This window comes from Hylaeus anthracinus, unplaced genomic scaffold, assembly GCF_026225885.1.
Source record: "Hylaeus anthracinus isolate JK02 unplaced genomic scaffold, UHH_iyHylAnth1.0_haploid 12002, whole genome shotgun sequence".
Lineage (NCBI taxonomy): Eukaryota > Metazoa > Arthropoda > Insecta > Hymenoptera > Colletidae > Hylaeus > Hylaeus anthracinus.
Genome location: NW_026534349.1, coordinates 16,442,648 through 16,460,145, shown reverse-complemented (window position 1 = coordinate 16,460,145; position 17,498 = coordinate 16,442,648). Strand labels below are relative to the sequence as shown.

General features: G+C 36.9%; 2 protein-coding genes across 2 annotated transcripts in view; both read left to right on the top strand.

Annotated features, from left to right (window-relative positions):
- The window catches only part of LOC128892339 (14 kDa phosphohistidine phosphatase-like), a 122,657-nt gene extending 110,067 nt beyond the window's left edge, over window positions 1-12,590 (top strand). Inside the window, exons 4-5 of the mRNA XM_054152714.1 lie at window positions 10,977-11,104; window positions 12,433-12,590. Of these exons, the coding sequence (XP_054008689.1) occupies window positions 10,977-11,104; window positions 12,433-12,525 (221 nt within the window). The 3' untranslated portion in view covers window positions 12,526-12,590. The remainder of the gene's footprint in view (window positions 1-10,976; window positions 11,105-12,432) is intronic.
- Window positions 12,591-12,727: 137 nt separating this feature from the next.
- On the top strand, window positions 12,728-16,479 carry LOC128892319 (telomerase reverse transcriptase-like). Its single transcript, XM_054152669.1, has 10 exons — window positions 12,728-13,347; window positions 13,435-13,628; window positions 13,770-14,332; window positions 14,401-14,726; window positions 14,797-14,990; window positions 15,063-15,313; window positions 15,392-15,585; window positions 15,719-15,943; window positions 16,011-16,261; window positions 16,339-16,479. Exons 1-10 carry the CDS (start codon window positions 13,292-13,294, stop codon window positions 16,458-16,460), a joined length of 2,376 nt encoding a protein of 791 aa, XP_054008644.1. The 5' UTR covers window positions 12,728-13,291; the 3' UTR covers window positions 16,461-16,479.
- The last annotated feature ends 1,019 nt before the right edge of the window (window positions 16,480-17,498 follow it).

Sequence of the window (17,498 nt, the reverse complement as noted above, 5' to 3'; positions counted from 1 at the left end):
AGCAGTAATAATGTCTTGAACATGGAGATAAATAATGAGCAAATTCGCTACATTTTACAATATCACTTAGATCAAGGCGAGAATGCTACACAGACTTGTGAAAAAATTTGTGGTGTTTACGGACAAAATGCTGTATCAAAATTTTGATGTTAAAGGTGGATCACGCTGTGGTCGACCAATCACAGAACGATGTGATGAAATCATGCAAATGGTTGAGAAACGCCACGAACTTTTTTGAATACCCAATATATCCAATTTCATTTTTGTCCAAGCCTTCCAATTAATCTTAGGAAATCGACTTCGCTTGTGAAAGTATCAATTGGACAATTGAAATCTGATCAGAAATCTCCGTAAGCACGGAGTTAAATTGAAAACACAAAACTGATTCTATAAAACGAATATAATTCATTCGAAATTAGTTTAGAAAAACTGAAAAAGTCCGTAAGAGCGCATCCTTTGAACGTACATCCAATGAACGGGATGTTCCCATCAGTAGCCGATTCATTTCAACACCCACACACGAATATTTCCCGTGTATTTGCATTGAAGATGTTCCCTCGCCGTGGGTGTTGGTCCAGATGGTAGTTGGAAAGAACGAGATTAAAAGTTTGCGTAAGCTGCCCTCTGGAAAATAAGCTGACGAAAGTTAGCGTTGAAGCATCGGTAAGCTTTTAGTCACGTAATGCCGAGGAGACATGTATTCGGTTCAAGCTTTCCTTTTCCCATTGAACATAGTTTAATTTACGATTCAAATTCTAATTAATAAGAGACAAGAGATTAATAATCTCTTATTTGTCGAATAACAGATGAGGGGATTAAACCAAATTTTGGTAATTATTGGCAACAACAACAAAAATACGATGAGAAGGTCTTCGAGAGTGTTTATTTTAAAATTGTTACCTAGATAAGAATTTAAAAAAAAACCATCCATGTACGATGCTTTCCTACAACGTCGATTTTCCTCGACATTGCCTCTCGATCGGGGTTCGATAGCAGACTCGATAGCGTTCGACGTTTCCTCGCGTTGGCGCCATAAAAAGTAATCTTGTCGATGAGAAAATCGCCTAGTGTACCTTGAACTATTTTCAAGTATTGATAACGCATCGCTGGGAACAACGTTAAATGCTGCACTTGCCACGGTACACTCGAGTCTGGGAAATGGCACGTTAATTTTCGACCCAATTATTAATTTCACGAATGATCTTCGTCGCCGAGGAGTTGGTCCCGGGAATATTCATTGTTGTTTACTAGTAGGATCGATCTAGAGTCTAATTATAAGCTGGAATGTCACGATTTACTCACTCACTGTTCACTAATTGCGATGTATAATATAATTACATTCAACTACAGCATCGTGCTCTCTGTTCGTAACATTTTTATTCCACCGTACTCCGCGTTCTGTATACTCTCTACAAATATTTTTGTACCATTTCTATATGAACTCGCAAGGATGTATACTTTACCATTTAATGATAATTTACTAGTGCTACATTGAGAAGAATATTACTAGAAAATGTAGGTAACCGAGGACCTGTGATCAACGCACTGAGACAACGTTTCGATAATGTAATTTACTTCGAGATGTACAGATGGATAGGAAGACTCAGTGTCAAATTGTCCACCGTTAGACGGTCAGGAGTGTCAACCATTTGCGATTGATCCTCGTCTAAGTGTCACACCTAAACTAATCAATGCGGCATCTCTTCGTTTCGCGTTTAATTCGAAACTTAGTTACTCCAGGGGAGTTGGGTTGATGACTCGGATTCGCCGACTGCTCCAGTGGCTTTTACGCGAAACTTCAACAGTTCAACAGTTCCCGACTGTTGAACTCCGCAGACAAAACCGCAGGGGAACATTGAGAGGAACCAACGTCTCTGAGCTACTCGTAGTTAACGCTGGGTAACGTGGTTCCTAACGAATCGCCTGAGTAATTAAACGAGGGTCGAGCCATTGTTGACGGTTTGATTTGAGGACTGCTTCGACTTAAAGAAGAAAATACCTAATCTTCTTCTTCTTCGAAATCATTAGAGGTGTTGAAGGTTAGAAAGATCGTTATCGAGCAAACATTATTTATCGTAACGTTTCAAATCCTGAATTTCGTGCCATTCATAACTATAATTTTAAAAATTGTAGGATGTCAGAAAATGTCAATGAGTGTACGACTATCAGTTGTAGTCTGTACCTAAAAAATCACTATACGAAACACCAACATCTTCATTTGCATTATTATCAGTAAATCCCACCCAGTTGGACATCAAGAATCTATAATTTCTCTTTGCTCAGTGAAAGCAAATGACCATCAAAAGGACAAAGTTATAGTTTCTTTCGATCGTTTCGTATGAAGTCGAGAATAATGATTATGCCGCTCTAATTAACTTCCCTCGACCTTTTTCACACGACGTACGTTTCGCTGTTAGTCGATAATTGCAGCTTTGACGGTCGAGCTCTCGTAAAGCCGGCCGATTCGCAGCGTGCAGCGATCACCTTTGCTTGTTTCGCTAAAATCTTTTAGCGAGCACTTATGCCTCGTGGACAAAATCGCGGGTTGTCGGTATGGGCATGGATGACGTGGATAGCCAACGTGTTGAATCTATGAAAAGGTTTTGCAGCAAAATTCTATCGACATCGCGTAAAATTGTGGAAACGGTGTCAAAACAGATTTCAATCATGTCACAGCTTGGCGAGAAACGATCACACAATCTGCGGAGGCGCGATGTATCTCTACTAGACGCTCACGAGCGTAAACGATGTCGTAAATCTTGACACGACGGGATCGGAAAACCGCGCCGATAAAAATCAATCCCCAAGCTCGCATAAATCAAATCCAGCCACCTTCGTTGAATCTGGCGTACACGCTGTTATCAACGCTGTAGGTCCTCGAATTAGTTGTGCCCTTTCACATACTTCGAGATTATGTCCGTGTATTTACGTATTAAGTAAAGTTCTCTTATCTTCAATTTTCTGACTTGTTTAACTTTCTATAACTTTTCAAACTGAAATTGTGCTCGAGACGTACTGTGGAGAGTAAGATTAATCCTGGAAGGAATTGCGAGTCGTATTGAGTCGGACATTTTAATCAGACTCTAAGGCCTGCGAGGAAACAATAATCGGCACTACTGATGGCATTAAATTCGATATGTTCTCGATAGATACGAAACAAAGTTAAATCCAATGGGATCTAATGTTTACTTCGTGGGATTCGATTATCACACGGAAAACGTGATATTCAGTTGTCTAGAGATGCGGTAGCGTCTCGACGCCAAGTACATGAACAAATTTCCGCCACCCTGTACACTGCACTGGCGCTGACGCTACCACGCATCTTTTACTCGTAAAACTGCGATTCCAACCTCACCTGAAACTTGTTTCATTAATATCTCATCACGCCTGCAATATTTTCTAAATTTAAAGGCACTTTTCTGATGTAAATCGCATGTAAGCTTTCTAATAAAACCAAAATCAATCAAATCGGTTCATGTACCACTGAGATATCGTAATATCATATCATGAATCGGTCAGAAATTGTAGATTTTTCTTCTGATTCTGATTCTTATTCTTATTCTTTTCGTCAACCCTTAACCAATAGGAGCTAAGGCCGTTCGTCGATTCGTCTACTCTCGGAATCAGTCGTCGGCAGGGTTCGTCGGCCGGAATTGTAATATGGCTGCCGCTCACGCCGCTCGTTCATTTCTAACTTGTATAATCTGTCAGTTTGTATTTCTGACATTTGGACGCCGCAAATTGAATAATTATTTTGAAGGCTACGTGTAGTGATATTGTATTGGGAAGTATATGGTTATTATACAAATTATCTTTGTAAAAAGAAGTGAGATCCCCATAAAATACTTCAAAAAAGTAAAAAAATTACACCAAGTTCATGAAACAGTGGAGGACTTACAGAGTAATCATAAAAAAATAGAAGATCCCGTAAAAAATTCAAGAAAGTTTGTGATTGATACGCTATTTAGCTTCTTCGTGTCACCGCTAAAGTGCGAAGCAGTCAGTTTACATGAGTTGTCATTAGGGTCTGAACAAATGCACTGTTGAACGCAGCATTTTAGCTGCGCATAGTTGGAAAGCACCGATTTGTATTATGTTACACAGTGTCACTTTGCACTTTACTGGAAAGGACCTTCATGTACTGGCTGCTCATTTCGATTTCGCATCTTTTTCTACTTTCTTGAATTTTTGTAGGGTATGTATATACTGTAGGAGTCTAAACGAAAAATAAGGCACGGGGATTCGAACCCACGATCCACGGATCCACAGTCGACCGCTTTACCTACGCGACCAATCCCGTACCCTACGTTTCGTGTTCTCGTTTGACTCGTTGTTGTTGGGTATGGGAGGCGCAGATACTACAATACTTTTAAAGAATTTAGATTGTACAAGCTGGTTTCGAATCTCTACATACAAGTGTATTAACATCCGACAACATTTGAGTGCAATGTAACAAATGTCTAGTTCATTAGCAACTGTATTGCTCTGCTATTCAAATTTATGTGAAACGTACCTTCAGCAAAGTCATTATGTAGTACAGTAAAGACTGGATAAGTGCAAGAAAATCGGAACCTAAACATTGCAGTTATCCAGTCGAGGTTTCTATTGTGTTTACATTTAGAGAGTGAAAGAGAAAGATGTCCGAGGGAAAAAAGCAGTCGGGAGAAGCGTATCGGTGAGACAATAGTAATGTAACAAAACATATCTCGGTTAGGATCGTATTACACTCCTCGCTCACCGAGCGTCAAGGGAGAACCCCTACAAGTGATGGAGATAGTCATCTTGCATTTATCCAGTCAATCCTGTCTTGTACTTATCCAGCCTTTACTGTACTCTATTACACATGAATATAATTTTCACGAACTTACGGGATGACCTAATAAATCGTAAAGCCAATGCTTCATCGTCGTGGTATATCAATGTCAGTGCCCTATTTTAACGAAGCTTGTTCTCGAACATTTTCGTCATGGGTACATCCTTCACTTCGGAAAGTATATTTTCCAAGTATTTTGCCGTATCTCGTTGAATGCTTAATCGACACATGGCTGAAAAACAGACTTCCATCGATCTCGAAGTCCAGAATTCTCCGAGGCGGAAGCTGGATTAAACAAAGCCCAGCTCTGGTCACCTACCTACCGGAAACCCACTCGGCCCTCTACCTTTACCGTGTTTTGCACTTAACGATTTACTCGGCCGTGCTTTTAGTACCTACTGCGTGACCGAGAGATGCCCTTTCCTAATCGATTTCTGGTAATTTCCAACTAACACCCCCGCCACGCTCGGCTATAATGCGGCTACGCTGTACGACGAGCGTTTACACGGGAGTTCCTGCCGGTTTATAGAGGTAACCAATGTATGCGAAGCAGTTGTGGAATCAAGAGCTCTTATTTCAATCGAGGTTACAAGGACGACGGTGCGTGACACTGTTATGGCTGCCACAGAAACAGCTTCCGGTCTTCACGTTCATTACGCGAGGAAATAACTTAGCACGCGGTATTGGGTTGTTTGGAAACTAATTTTGTGTTTCTACTCGTGAAAAAGCAGTTTCTTTTTTCGTACCAATATTTTATTGAATTGTATATTGTATATTGTATTTATTCGACACCTTTCGCCATCTCTCTGGAGGCATGAATCAATAGCATCGATATTAACAATGAAATGCAAGTTGAACTGTTTAGAAGATAAGACCTACTTTCGTGTAAATTTAAATTCTTTATCTGGATTTTCAGTCTAGTCATGATAATACAGTTCAGAATGAAGTTGATTGGTTAGTAGAAATACCAAATTACACAAGCCAATATGAAATGCACTTGAAATGCTCCATAAGTGTTTCCTCGCACGGTTCGAAACGAACTTTGAAATACGTTTAACGCGATGGATTGGTATTGAATCGTGTTTTCTATTCTTCACCGAATCCATGTGTATTTTGAGTATTCAGAAAGCTATTGTTGGCGGTTTGGAGGGTTGATTACACCGTTCTCCACAAATTGAGATACGTTCTTGGTCGCGAATATTGCACTACGTCCGAGTTGAAGCTCGTGCAATATTATGCACCCGTGAATTTCGTTGACCTCCGTGTTCTCAGCGGTAAGTTAGAGTTGAACTTCGTCGGGCAAACTATGTCCAAACAATGGAAACCCGTTCAAATCCAAGCGACTTCGAACGCTAGTCGAGGCGCGAGGGATTTATAGAACAACTTAATACCGTTGGAAAGCTTCCAAGCTCTACGTTCTTCCTTTTGTTATGGCGTGGATGGCCTCTCCAGTGGCATTGACTGACCAAGTGGATTTCTTTCCAACGGCAGAAGGTTCGGTTCATTTCAATCGCGAGCAGGCTGACCACATACGTACATTCGTTTTGATCAACGACGAATGGGGACAGCGTAATTCTCAAACTACGAGAAAGAAGCTGCGGGTAATAAACCGTATTTCTCCCTCAAGGAAATCTTAAAGGTGATTTCTGCTTTCGCGCGTACGAGCGTATCTTCATTTTTTTTTTCTATTTCATACGTTTCCATTTAGCCCTTTCCCATCATCTCTGCCCTCTCTGGCCGAAAGTCCACGAGTCAGAATTAATGGAATACGCACTAACGAGACGGACCAAGATAAACGCTACGTCAAAGTTTCAGGAGGCTGGGAGGGTGAACCAGGACAAGATTGAACGCCTAGTTTGTCATGTGTCCTCTTTCCTTTCGCTGAACATTTTTCCTACGTTTACGTTGGTTCATTGCCCTTCTTTAAGGGGGTATTATCGTCTAGAAACTTCAAAAATTCGATTTTTTTTCTTTTGCATTTTCTTATCATTTAGGGTTTTGAGAAAGTGCCTCTAAACTATTAATTTGAAATTCGTAGAGCTCTCATAGTTACAGAGGCTTAAAGGCTGTTCACCAGTATTAGTGCTAAATGTATAGCAAACTTTAAACGCGTTTTTCTCGAAACGACATTTTTCAAGTCGGGCGCACGTTTTTCTCAAAAACTACTAGACCGACTGACTTCTAGTTTTACCCACATTTCGAGGGCACCATCACCTTTGGTCTGAACTAGAATTATACCGATAGCTTAAATATTTTCGCTCTGCTCTCATATTTTAATCGACAATTTTCCGGGAAAATTAAACCTTAATTTTCAAACAGCTGCGATTTCGATAAAAAATTTAGTACTTACTTAATTCTAGTTCAGACGATCACTACATTCATATACATTGAAAAAAAATTTGTTTTTCTGTCTCAGACAACTAGAACCGCCACAGCCTGTGCGCTCGATTGAACGAGCGTCTCACGCCACAACCTGCATAACAGCGCATAACTTGTATAGATTTCAATCAAGTATTTCATAAAAATTTGTGTTGTTAGTTGAAACGTGTTTCATTATGCATAAAAAAACCCTGGTACTGTAAGTTTGATAGTTTTCGCATAATTAATTCCTAAAAATTACTGAAAAAACAAACTTCTAGACGATAATACCCCCTTAACACGGTGTGATGACTCCAAGGAATCGAAGGTACTGTGCGAAATATTGAAAGTATTTGGTACGAGCGATCCTTCGATTGTTGCTTGCAGGACCTACTTTGCACGAATGATTCCACGTGACTCGATCGATTTAAAAAAATGTACGCCATTTGAAGTTTCGAATTGCCAGGAAATTAATGTCATTTTTAAAAAGGTTCGCTTCGGTTATATCTTTTTCTTTTCCCCATCAGCTATACATAATAACCGTTATTATCGGCTGCTGGTTCCTGTCTGCTAAACTTTAAATTTGAATGCCTCTGAGGAGCGAATTACGCTAGACTGCGAAACGATATTAATTTCTTGACAAGCCAATATCGCCTTTTTCCGTCTCGTCTGTCCGGCAGCCAGGAGCTCTTCTGCTATCGTCGCTTCTGTGTCGGCGGTTTCATTCAACGGAATTCATGCAATCCCGTCGTCTGAATGCCGGACAATAAAATCGTATTTAATATGCATGGGTTCCCTTTATCGTCGAAGAAAACGAAGTTGTCTCCGATTGTCCGGGGCGAAGCGACGTCGAGCAATCCTGTCTCTTTTGCCAGTGGTCCTTTCTCCGTTTCATAGAGCCGAACGATACATTGGCCTCGAATTGGAAATCTCTTTTCTTGACTTATGATCAAGGTGTACTCTTCACATTAACACGAAGCTCGCGTTTCCACGGGGAATCTTCCTTGGAAACATTTTTACGAATGCTACACAGGTAGAAATTTACCGCGGTGAATTTCGCAGCGATAGATTTTCAAGAAAAGACGATTGCGAGCAAAGATAAAGATCTTTTTTTTTTGTTTTGCCAAGAACGCTTTTTGTTTATGTACATTACACAGATGCATTGGTTAAACCTTCCTGAATTGCTGGTCTGACACATAAGGAGTAGGATAGTTTAATACTTTGTGTGCCAGACATACTCATGAAAATATTTACGGAGCTACAATTTGATTCTTATACAGTTGGAAACTATACAATCAACATATGCGATAGTTTTATTTTTACAAACCAATCAAACCTCACGAATCCTATCCAGGCTTGTTTTCTTTAATACCTGATCTTCATACCTGATTCATATGGTTTTCCTTTGAGCAGCCGTTGAAGCTCCATTAGATATATAAAAAGAAAATGTCGGCAAGCAAAGGTAAAGACCGCCTTTGATTCTTCAATGATCTCCGCTTACGAAAAAGGTAGAGAAACTTCAACTTACCTCGCGTTGTCTTTGAAATCGTGCAGTTGTTCTCTGAACAGTTTTCTATTGGGAAAAATAAATTATTCTTTGTAACTTCTCTTTTGAAAAAGACGAAACGAAGGATGAAACTTTCGCTAAAATTCTCATAAGTAATTCAAGAAGGAGGGAGCGCGCGTTGGTTAGCCTCGAACACCTTCGAAGTTCAATGGATCTAATTTGTCGGTGGCTTTGCTTTCACAGGAAACTATCTACATAGTTCCAGTGCAATCCTCCTATGGAAGTTTCTCTGATCGTTCCTCCTGCGTTAACACGCGATACACCATAGTCTAGAACACCTCAAAGGATGTCGCGGCCACGTGTGGATCAAGGTACGCGTGCACACACTGTATTCGATACGTTTGCAACCTGTAGATACGCGGCTGGTGAACAATTAAGCTCTTAACCGGAGCTTCGAGACGGAACGCCATCTTAGGGGCCAAAAAAATGCCGGTTTTGGAATTTTTTTTTCTAAGGACACAAAACTGCGTATGTAGAGGAAAGTGGTTAATGTCTGACTTATCTCCTTGTATCGTGCTTTTGGGAGTCCTAGGCGGCCCAAGTTTGAAGCACTTTCTTCTTCGAACTTCTTTGTAAATTTTAACATGTTTTTCACCACTTTTACTTTTACTGAAAATTTAATTTCATCGTTAATATTGAGAAAGTCATACTAGAACTAATTGATAGAATATCGACACTTTCCTCTAAACCAGAGGTTCCCAAACTGTTTAAACCCGCGGCTTTCTTAGTATACAAATTATTCTCGGCGGCTCCTTTAACACCAATCAATATGAGACTAATCTGAATTATGTTAAACAGACTACATTTTGTGGCACAAGCTAACTAAATATAAGTGTTACTATTTCATAAAATTTAATTTCTTTATTATTCAACTTTACCAATATTTATTTTTATTTCTCTTACATTTTTACATATTACATTCATATTTTACATATTTAAAATATATCACGGCTCACAGTTTGGGAATCACTGCTCTAAACGTTTGATACGTCTAACAAATCAAATTCATAATGATGCATTCCTATCGACGTAAATTTACATTGGTCGCAAGAGTAAATATACTAAAAAGGGAAATAAATATCATAGGATGTATTAATATTGTCTGTGGCTAATAGAAATCAAGATGATCGCAATGCCTCGTGTTTTTGAATAAACTGTTGGACGTTTCGTCGCGTTTATTTAACCATATGTTCTACGGCGTGCAGCTCGAACAAAGTTCAAAACAAAACGTGACTCTTTTCACTGTTAATGCGGCGTATCGTATGTGCGCGCACGAACGGCTTATTCGATTATTTAAAAAAAATGCTCGCTCCGCTTCCAATAGTATACTCGGTTGATTCGTCACCGACCGATACATATACTATATATTTTTCTTCGTTTAATAATCATGGGAATTCAGTTACATAAATGTACAGTTCTTTTTTTTTTTTTTAGATAACTTATTACTGTTATGTGATTCAGAAAAATTGTCGTAATATAAACAAAAATCTGATATAGTACCTCCCTGCAGTGTTTTCATCAATTTTAGGAATTTTTCGATAAACAAAAGCTCAAAATAAATGCAGTAACGGATAACAAACAAGTTTTCGAATATTTTGGTGCTGAATATCCCCTTAACAAGATTACTTGATCTCGTTTCGTGGACCGGTCGCGAAATATTGATTTATGCGTTCGCCAGGGAAGAGGAAATGGATTCTCGTGGGACGTCGTAGAAGAGAGAATCTGATTTTTAGTTCCTGGAAACGAAAGCATGCGAGTAATCACCGATCGATTTTCCTTCCCGCGGAATGCTTCGAGCTTCCTTGATTTTTTAACGTGAAAATAGTGGAAATGCATTCAATTCCACTAAGATTTCACTCCTACTTCTACCAAAATTCACGAGCACTAAAGATTTAATCGACGTAAACTTATATCCTGAAGATCAGTAATTAACAGGATCAGAACATCTACAGAAAATGATCAAAAGTTCCTCGATGAAGAAACTTTTAGAATTAAAGAAATTGGTATTTTTTTTTCCACTCAAGAGTAAAGATGATGATATTTTTCAATTATCAGATGGTTAGATTGAACATCATCTACCATCATCTTTATCCTTGACCCATTTGTAATCCCTCGTACAGGAAGAGTTTCTCGTGGAAAAACAACACGGTTAATGGGTTGAAGGGACGAAGTGGACCTTGAAGCTTTGTACATCCCCGTCATGGTATATAAAACAACTGTTCACCCTCTCTGTTTCAGCGGACATTTTCGACATAGCAAACGCAAAGGTGACGGCGATCCCCGGTTTGACGGCAAAGTGTATGGGTGGCGGAAGAATCGAGCACGACCCCGACGAGAGAACCCTCAAAGTATACGGATATTCTCAGGCGAGTTGCAAAATTAATACCTCCTAACGAACTTCGTAACCTCGTCGATTTAATCCAGCGGTTATTAACCTTTCTAAGTTCACGGCACAGCAGATCCTTATTTTGTTCAGAACTCACAGCGCAGTTTAACACGCTGATCGTGAACCAAAGAAGTAAATAAATTCATTCCGAAGATGAGAAGTTGAAGATAATGAATCTGCATAGAATTCGTGAATTTGGCGAAGTCGCAAAAATAAGTACAAGTTAAAATAAGCTCATACGAGCTTTCTCGTGTGTTTTGCTTGCATTGCTTTAATTCGAGTGCTCCAACTCAACACCTTGTTACATCCATCGAAGAAAATCGACTTTACAGAAAAACCATGTTCACCTATTCATTTTAATAAATCGATAGCTTGGTATAGCCATGGACAGGCTAAGAATCCTTGCAATTATTGTTCAGGAAAAAACGTATGCCAAGTTCCCATGCTATGGTGAAATGAAAGTCATCCTTGCATTTTCTTTTTTTTTTCCTCTAATGGAAACAAATTCAATCTACAAAACCACTTGTTCGTTCCCGAATAATGTTGACTCAACGTTTCGAGGCCGCATTGGATCCTCTCTAGATTTAATGGAATAGATAGAACATTGTTGTGTTTGCATTGGAGTAGAAAAGTCTTCCTTAGTATGAACTCTTCGATGGACTTCTTTTTTTTGATTGAAAATTTGAGCAAGGTCGTAGTTCTCTGAGACCACTGCTGACGTAATCGAAACAGAAAGTCGTTTAATCTTCGAATGTACTATACAAAACCTGTTATTCTTAATTATCCTACATAAAAAGCATCGTGGTACTACTGATTAATGAAAAACCTCACTTTGACAAAGTAGCCCGGGCCTAAAAGATCGCTATAAACACATTAGGCGAGAGATTTGAATGATTAAAAGCCTTCCCTGGCCGTCGAGCACCCAAGCTCGAAACTTTAGAGTTACTCGCTGATGTTCGAATACTGTTCATAAAACATCGTCGCGTTATTAAGTCGAGGATAAAAGTTACGGTAGGACTCAAGAGTTTGATGAAAATTAAATTGATAGTGCAAGAGTAAAAATGGATATAGCTTGAAATTCTATTTGTACAAGAAACTTGATTCGCGGTAGGCGAGGACCTCCCAATCTAAAACAATTGATATTCAAAATTAATTGATTCTGTGTGCACATCGAACATTATCCCATAGAACAGCAAAGGCATTTTTTGTAAATCCTTTATTCTTTAGGGATGAACTGAAACTGATCATCACTTCTGAAAGATGTGAGATTTGCAAGTGATCTAATTTGTATATTTTACACGCTTTCAGGGTTATGGAAAGGCGGATCATGAGATGTCTGTTGGTATCCTGAAAAAAAAATACCCCAATTACACCATCACTTGGACAGACGAAGGGTATTGAACTCAAAGAACGAATATTTTGTGTTAATAATATCCGTAGAAAAAAAAAATGATTTTTAACAATGACCAGAATACAATTCGTAAATCCTATGTCTATTACTCCTTATTTTATCCTTGGATGGCCTAATTTTTCTACATCTTCAAGGCAAATTTATATCCTAAGACATTATTTTAATTGATAGTTAAAGGTGTAACGAATGAACAAAACAGTGGACATTACCGATCTTTATAACTTTCAAAAAGGATCTTATCACGCTCATATATAGATAGCTTCATTTTAAAGGAAAAAGATTGTACAATGTTTACATATAGTAATTCTCCATTTAAATATTTGTTTCGATTTATTTGTATATTGGTTTGATATTTTATCTGTACTTTCAATCTTATCTTTTACGATGTTACCAAGTGAGATATACAATTCACAGAAGACGATTCGAATGATACCTGTTGGTAACAAACTGAAATCGTGAGTATAACTTAACAGGTAACTAGAGACCTTAGTCTCTGTAGGTAACATACCAACTGCGTTATCTGGAAGATGTTTTACGCTTCGTCAAAGAGGTCGCCACAATCAGATATCAGTGCGCAGAATTCACAGAATTATTATCCGTCCAATCGTGTTTGATCGTGTTAGGAAGCGATCCAAAAGTTTGAACTGCTTCAATGTTTCAATTTAACTTATTTTGATATATCTTCGTTTAAAGTTCATGTCACTGTTGCACAGAAGAAAATATAGATATTTAGATATCAGAGAATAAGTGCAGATAATGGATAATTCGACCATAAAGAGTTTAAAAGCAGCTTTTGGTTCTGATTTTCAACGGTTTGTATTTGTTTTCGTTCATCCCTGTTGTAATTAATTTTCGTATTGTTCTACTAATATGTTAAATTCTTACCTCTTTTCGATTAGATATTGTACACGTCATAATATAGTAGTGAAACAAGATAAATGCAGTGCTTTTATGGTACCCAATACTAGAGTTCTAGAAACATGCATCGACGTCCTTGATGCATCCTCGTTGAAAATAGATAATCGACTAAAAGAGATACAGAGTTGTAAATCGTCCTTACCTGTCTCAGATGAAGGAAACTTTCTCCAAAAAAGTAGCATAATTATTTTAACTTCTTGAAACATGTAACACCTTGTTTAATGCAAATTTTGTTTGTATTATTAAAATAAAAATTATCTATGTGTATTTTCAAATGTAATAATACTTAGAAACTTTAATTAAATAATTATTGTAGGATTACATAATAAATCTAAGATTAATAAAAGAAGGAAAGAAAAGTTTTGCAAAGAAACAACAGATGTTTCTTCCATTTTATCTCAGGCTAATGTACACCTACAAATTTACGTGTACGATACATCTTCAACTTTACCTAGCCAGACAGTTAATACAATTTCCAACGACTATATTTTAAATACTGCCAAGAATGGAAAAGAAATATATGAATTCATTATACAAAAAACAATGAGAGACATTATCGTTGTTGACTATGAAAGTTCCATCTCATCTATTTCTTTCCTCTTAGAACAGTTTCAGAAACAGCATAAAAAATTTAATTATTCTGCTGTTTTGAATCACTTAACCCAAAAACAAAAAGTTGAAGAAACATTAAAATGTAATTATGAAGTCAGCGTAAAACATTTAAAGTCATTCTTTGATCTTATACTTGCTAAAGTAGTTCCATTTAATGTATTTGGAAAGTTAAGGAATCATAAAAAAATTAAGAAAGGGATGTCTCAACTTTTGAATATACCAAGATTTAAATCCTTTAATTTGAGACCAGTTATTGAAAAATTAGATGTACGTACAATGTCTATTTAATGCAAATAATTCAATTATGAAATAAATAAACTTGTACTGCATTTTAGATCTCTAGCATTACATGGTTAAAAAATATACAAAGCACAGAGACACAATTGCTTGTTATAGCGAAATTTGTTAAGTGGTTTTTTACTGGATTTTTGATTAAAATATTACGTACTCAGTGTCATGTAACTACATCCACTACAAGAAATAATGAAAGAGTATATATTATACGTTCAACTTGGTGCAATGTTCAAAAACACTTTATTAAAAAAAGAATACATAGAAATTTTTTACAACCTGATATTGAATGTAATGAATGGCGACCGCCGATAGGTGTTTATAAATTATGCCCCAAGTATTCTAATGTACGACCTATACTTGTATCAGAGTAAGTAGGATACGTTAGTATTGTAATAATGTATTAAATTCCAAATTTCCTGTAACTTATAACTTTTTAGACACAAAGCAGATGACAAAGATAATTTAAATATAATTTTCAAGTTCCTCAAGCAATTGACTATCACAGAATATGGATTAACCGATTTTAAAGAGAAATGGAAATCAATTATTCGATACAAAAATAATTCGAAGACTGGAAAATTTTACTTCGTGTCTAGTGATGTAGTGGATGCATTTGGTTCTATAATACAGAGTATGATCTTATTTAATTTCGAATATATTTTATGTATATTAATGTATATAAAAATTTCTGTTTGGTATTCAGGTCACTTGTATGATGTCATACAATTACTTTGTGAAAAGCTTCCCGAGGATTTAGAACTCAAATTATATGCAATTAAAATTAAAAAGTACCCACAGAATACTATATGTTACAAACAATATTTTTCTGATTCTCATTTACAATTACCTTTGGCATCTGGTAGTTTATATACATGTATAAATAATGACAACCCTCGGTTGATAAAAAAAAAATGGTTGCTAGATAAAATTTGGAAATATATATTTTATCAAAGGGTATGAAATTAATTGAAACAGATCTTACAGAGAAACTATTAGACTTAAATGAAGTTTAATATATATTATAACTTGCAGGTTAAGATACGTAAAAAGACTTATATTGTAGGAAAAGGAGTTTGCCAAGGTACAATGTTATCGCCTATTTTTGCAGACATATATTATAATTTTATTGTGTATAAACACTTGAAAATATTTCTGGAATGTGGAAAAATGATAAGATACGTGGATGATATTTTATACGCATCTAACAATGAAATTCTTGCAAAAAAGTAAGCCTATTTACTATTTGCCTTCAAAATAAAGAAAAACATAACGGGATTCAACGTCGACCAAATAGATCTGTAAATGCAAAATAAATTTATTTTATTTTTTTATTATAATTTTACTTACTTTATTTAATAGATTTTTACAAATAACGAAGAAGGGTATACCACGATATAATTGCCGCTTCAAAGAATTGAAAACTCAGAGTAATATTTATAGTCATACAAATACAAGTACAAACAGCATTACTTATATTGGTTACAAAATTAATTGTAACACTTTAGAGATAGAGCCCACATATCTCGATACAGGTGTACGTTACTTAACATCATATTCTTTAAAAGATGATTTAACTCCACTGGAGTAAGTAACTTTTCATTCACGTATAAGCTGTTGTTTTTAATTAATTTTAATTATAAAGTTTGTTTAGACTTTTTAAACGGCGGTTACATAGTATGACAGGTTTGAAATTATCAACAGTTGTCATAAACACTACAATTAACTCCAAAACTACAATCATAAAAATATTACAAGAGGCGTGTTTATACCATGCGATACGTACTCACATTTTGATAAAAGAATTATCTATCGACGTAGAAAGGAATTTTCAAAATATTTTTAAAATAATTAAAAGTAATAACTGTAAAATAGCAAGATATGTGATAAAATCTTTATTAACATGTAAGATTTATTATAATGGAATCTTATTTGGCGTTATACAATTACGCATAAAACTGTTATATACACTCTTATTTTAGTTGAAGAAGAAATGAGCAAGTTGGACGTGTACATGTGGAACGTAGAAGTTATTCGTATTTTATGGAGATCTTACAAAAATGTTTTTAAAAAGGACAAGACTTTACGAAAATATTTTCATTGAAAATGTTTAAAGAGTGCGCAAGTTTCGGTAGCGCCGACGGACGGAAACGCGCGTAGAGGTATTCCAACAAATTAGAATGGTTTATTGAAGATTTTCAACCTTAATTATCCCTTTAAGAAATGTATGCATAAGGACATCTATAATATGAATATTATAGTGTTGCCTACTAAACATTAAATAAACTGTTCGTTCAATTTTACTACAGATTTGTGCGTTTAGTCGTCGGGGGTGCTAATCATGAGTTAAAAAAACTAATTCTTCTCTTTGACCGTTAAACAACTATCATTATTCGGGTTGTGAAAACACGCGGATAAATTTGTATGTACTATAGTATGTTGGAATACTCGTACTCGTTGCGAACGGTCAATTTCACGCGTGGGCTAATCAGATGCAGCCAACTGCAGTGCCTGTCGATGCCGCAGCGCGCATACGTGTGTTGCCGAATTTTGACTCCATGGAGAGGATGTGCATACAGGACAAGACATTTAAAACAGGTCACCCGAATAGCTTGCCTATCATTGACGATGGGAACAAACTCACGAGATCAATTTTCTTACTTGCCTTCTAGAAGAATATTTTAAGATACGTACAGTGACCTATGGTTAAAGGTCAAGTACGATGGAATATAATTTATTTCAAGAAACCGATCGAACATTTCGATGATTTACTTATTTACGTGTACACTGCTAAAATGGAACTTAGAAATATTCATGCGCACCTACCCTCTTGCTTCAGCTTCGACCATAAACTGTCGAGTGCAAGGGTCGTTTGATATAATGCTGTTTTCGAGAATTTTCCGCAAGTGCAACTCCGTCTGCGGCATTGTACAGAGAACGTACTGTACGCGCAAGTGCACAAGTAGCCGAAATGCGTCGGCGCAAGTATAAACCCCTACAGAGCACAGCGCTGGTAGGAAAAGGGTGATAGATGGGGGTCTATCGAGGTAGCCGAAGGTGGTGGCTCGACAGTCGACAGCCGGCAGTTGCGGTTAACTGCGGTGAACCGAGTACATTTACATTCGCGGACAGTTGCAGTCGG

Coding starts and splice junctions, on each gene's coding strand:
- LOC128892319 (XM_054152669.1), top strand. CDS start 13,292: ATGGATAATTCGACCATAAAGAGTTTAAAAGCAGCTTTTGGTTCTGAT. Junction 13,629..13,769: donor AGGAAACTTTCTCCAAAAAA/GTAGCATAATTA, acceptor TAATTATTGTAG/GATTACATAATAAATCTAAG. Junction 16,262..16,338: donor GATAAAATCTTTATTAACAT/GTAAGATTTATT, acceptor CTCTTATTTTAG/TTGAAGAAGAAATGAGCAAG.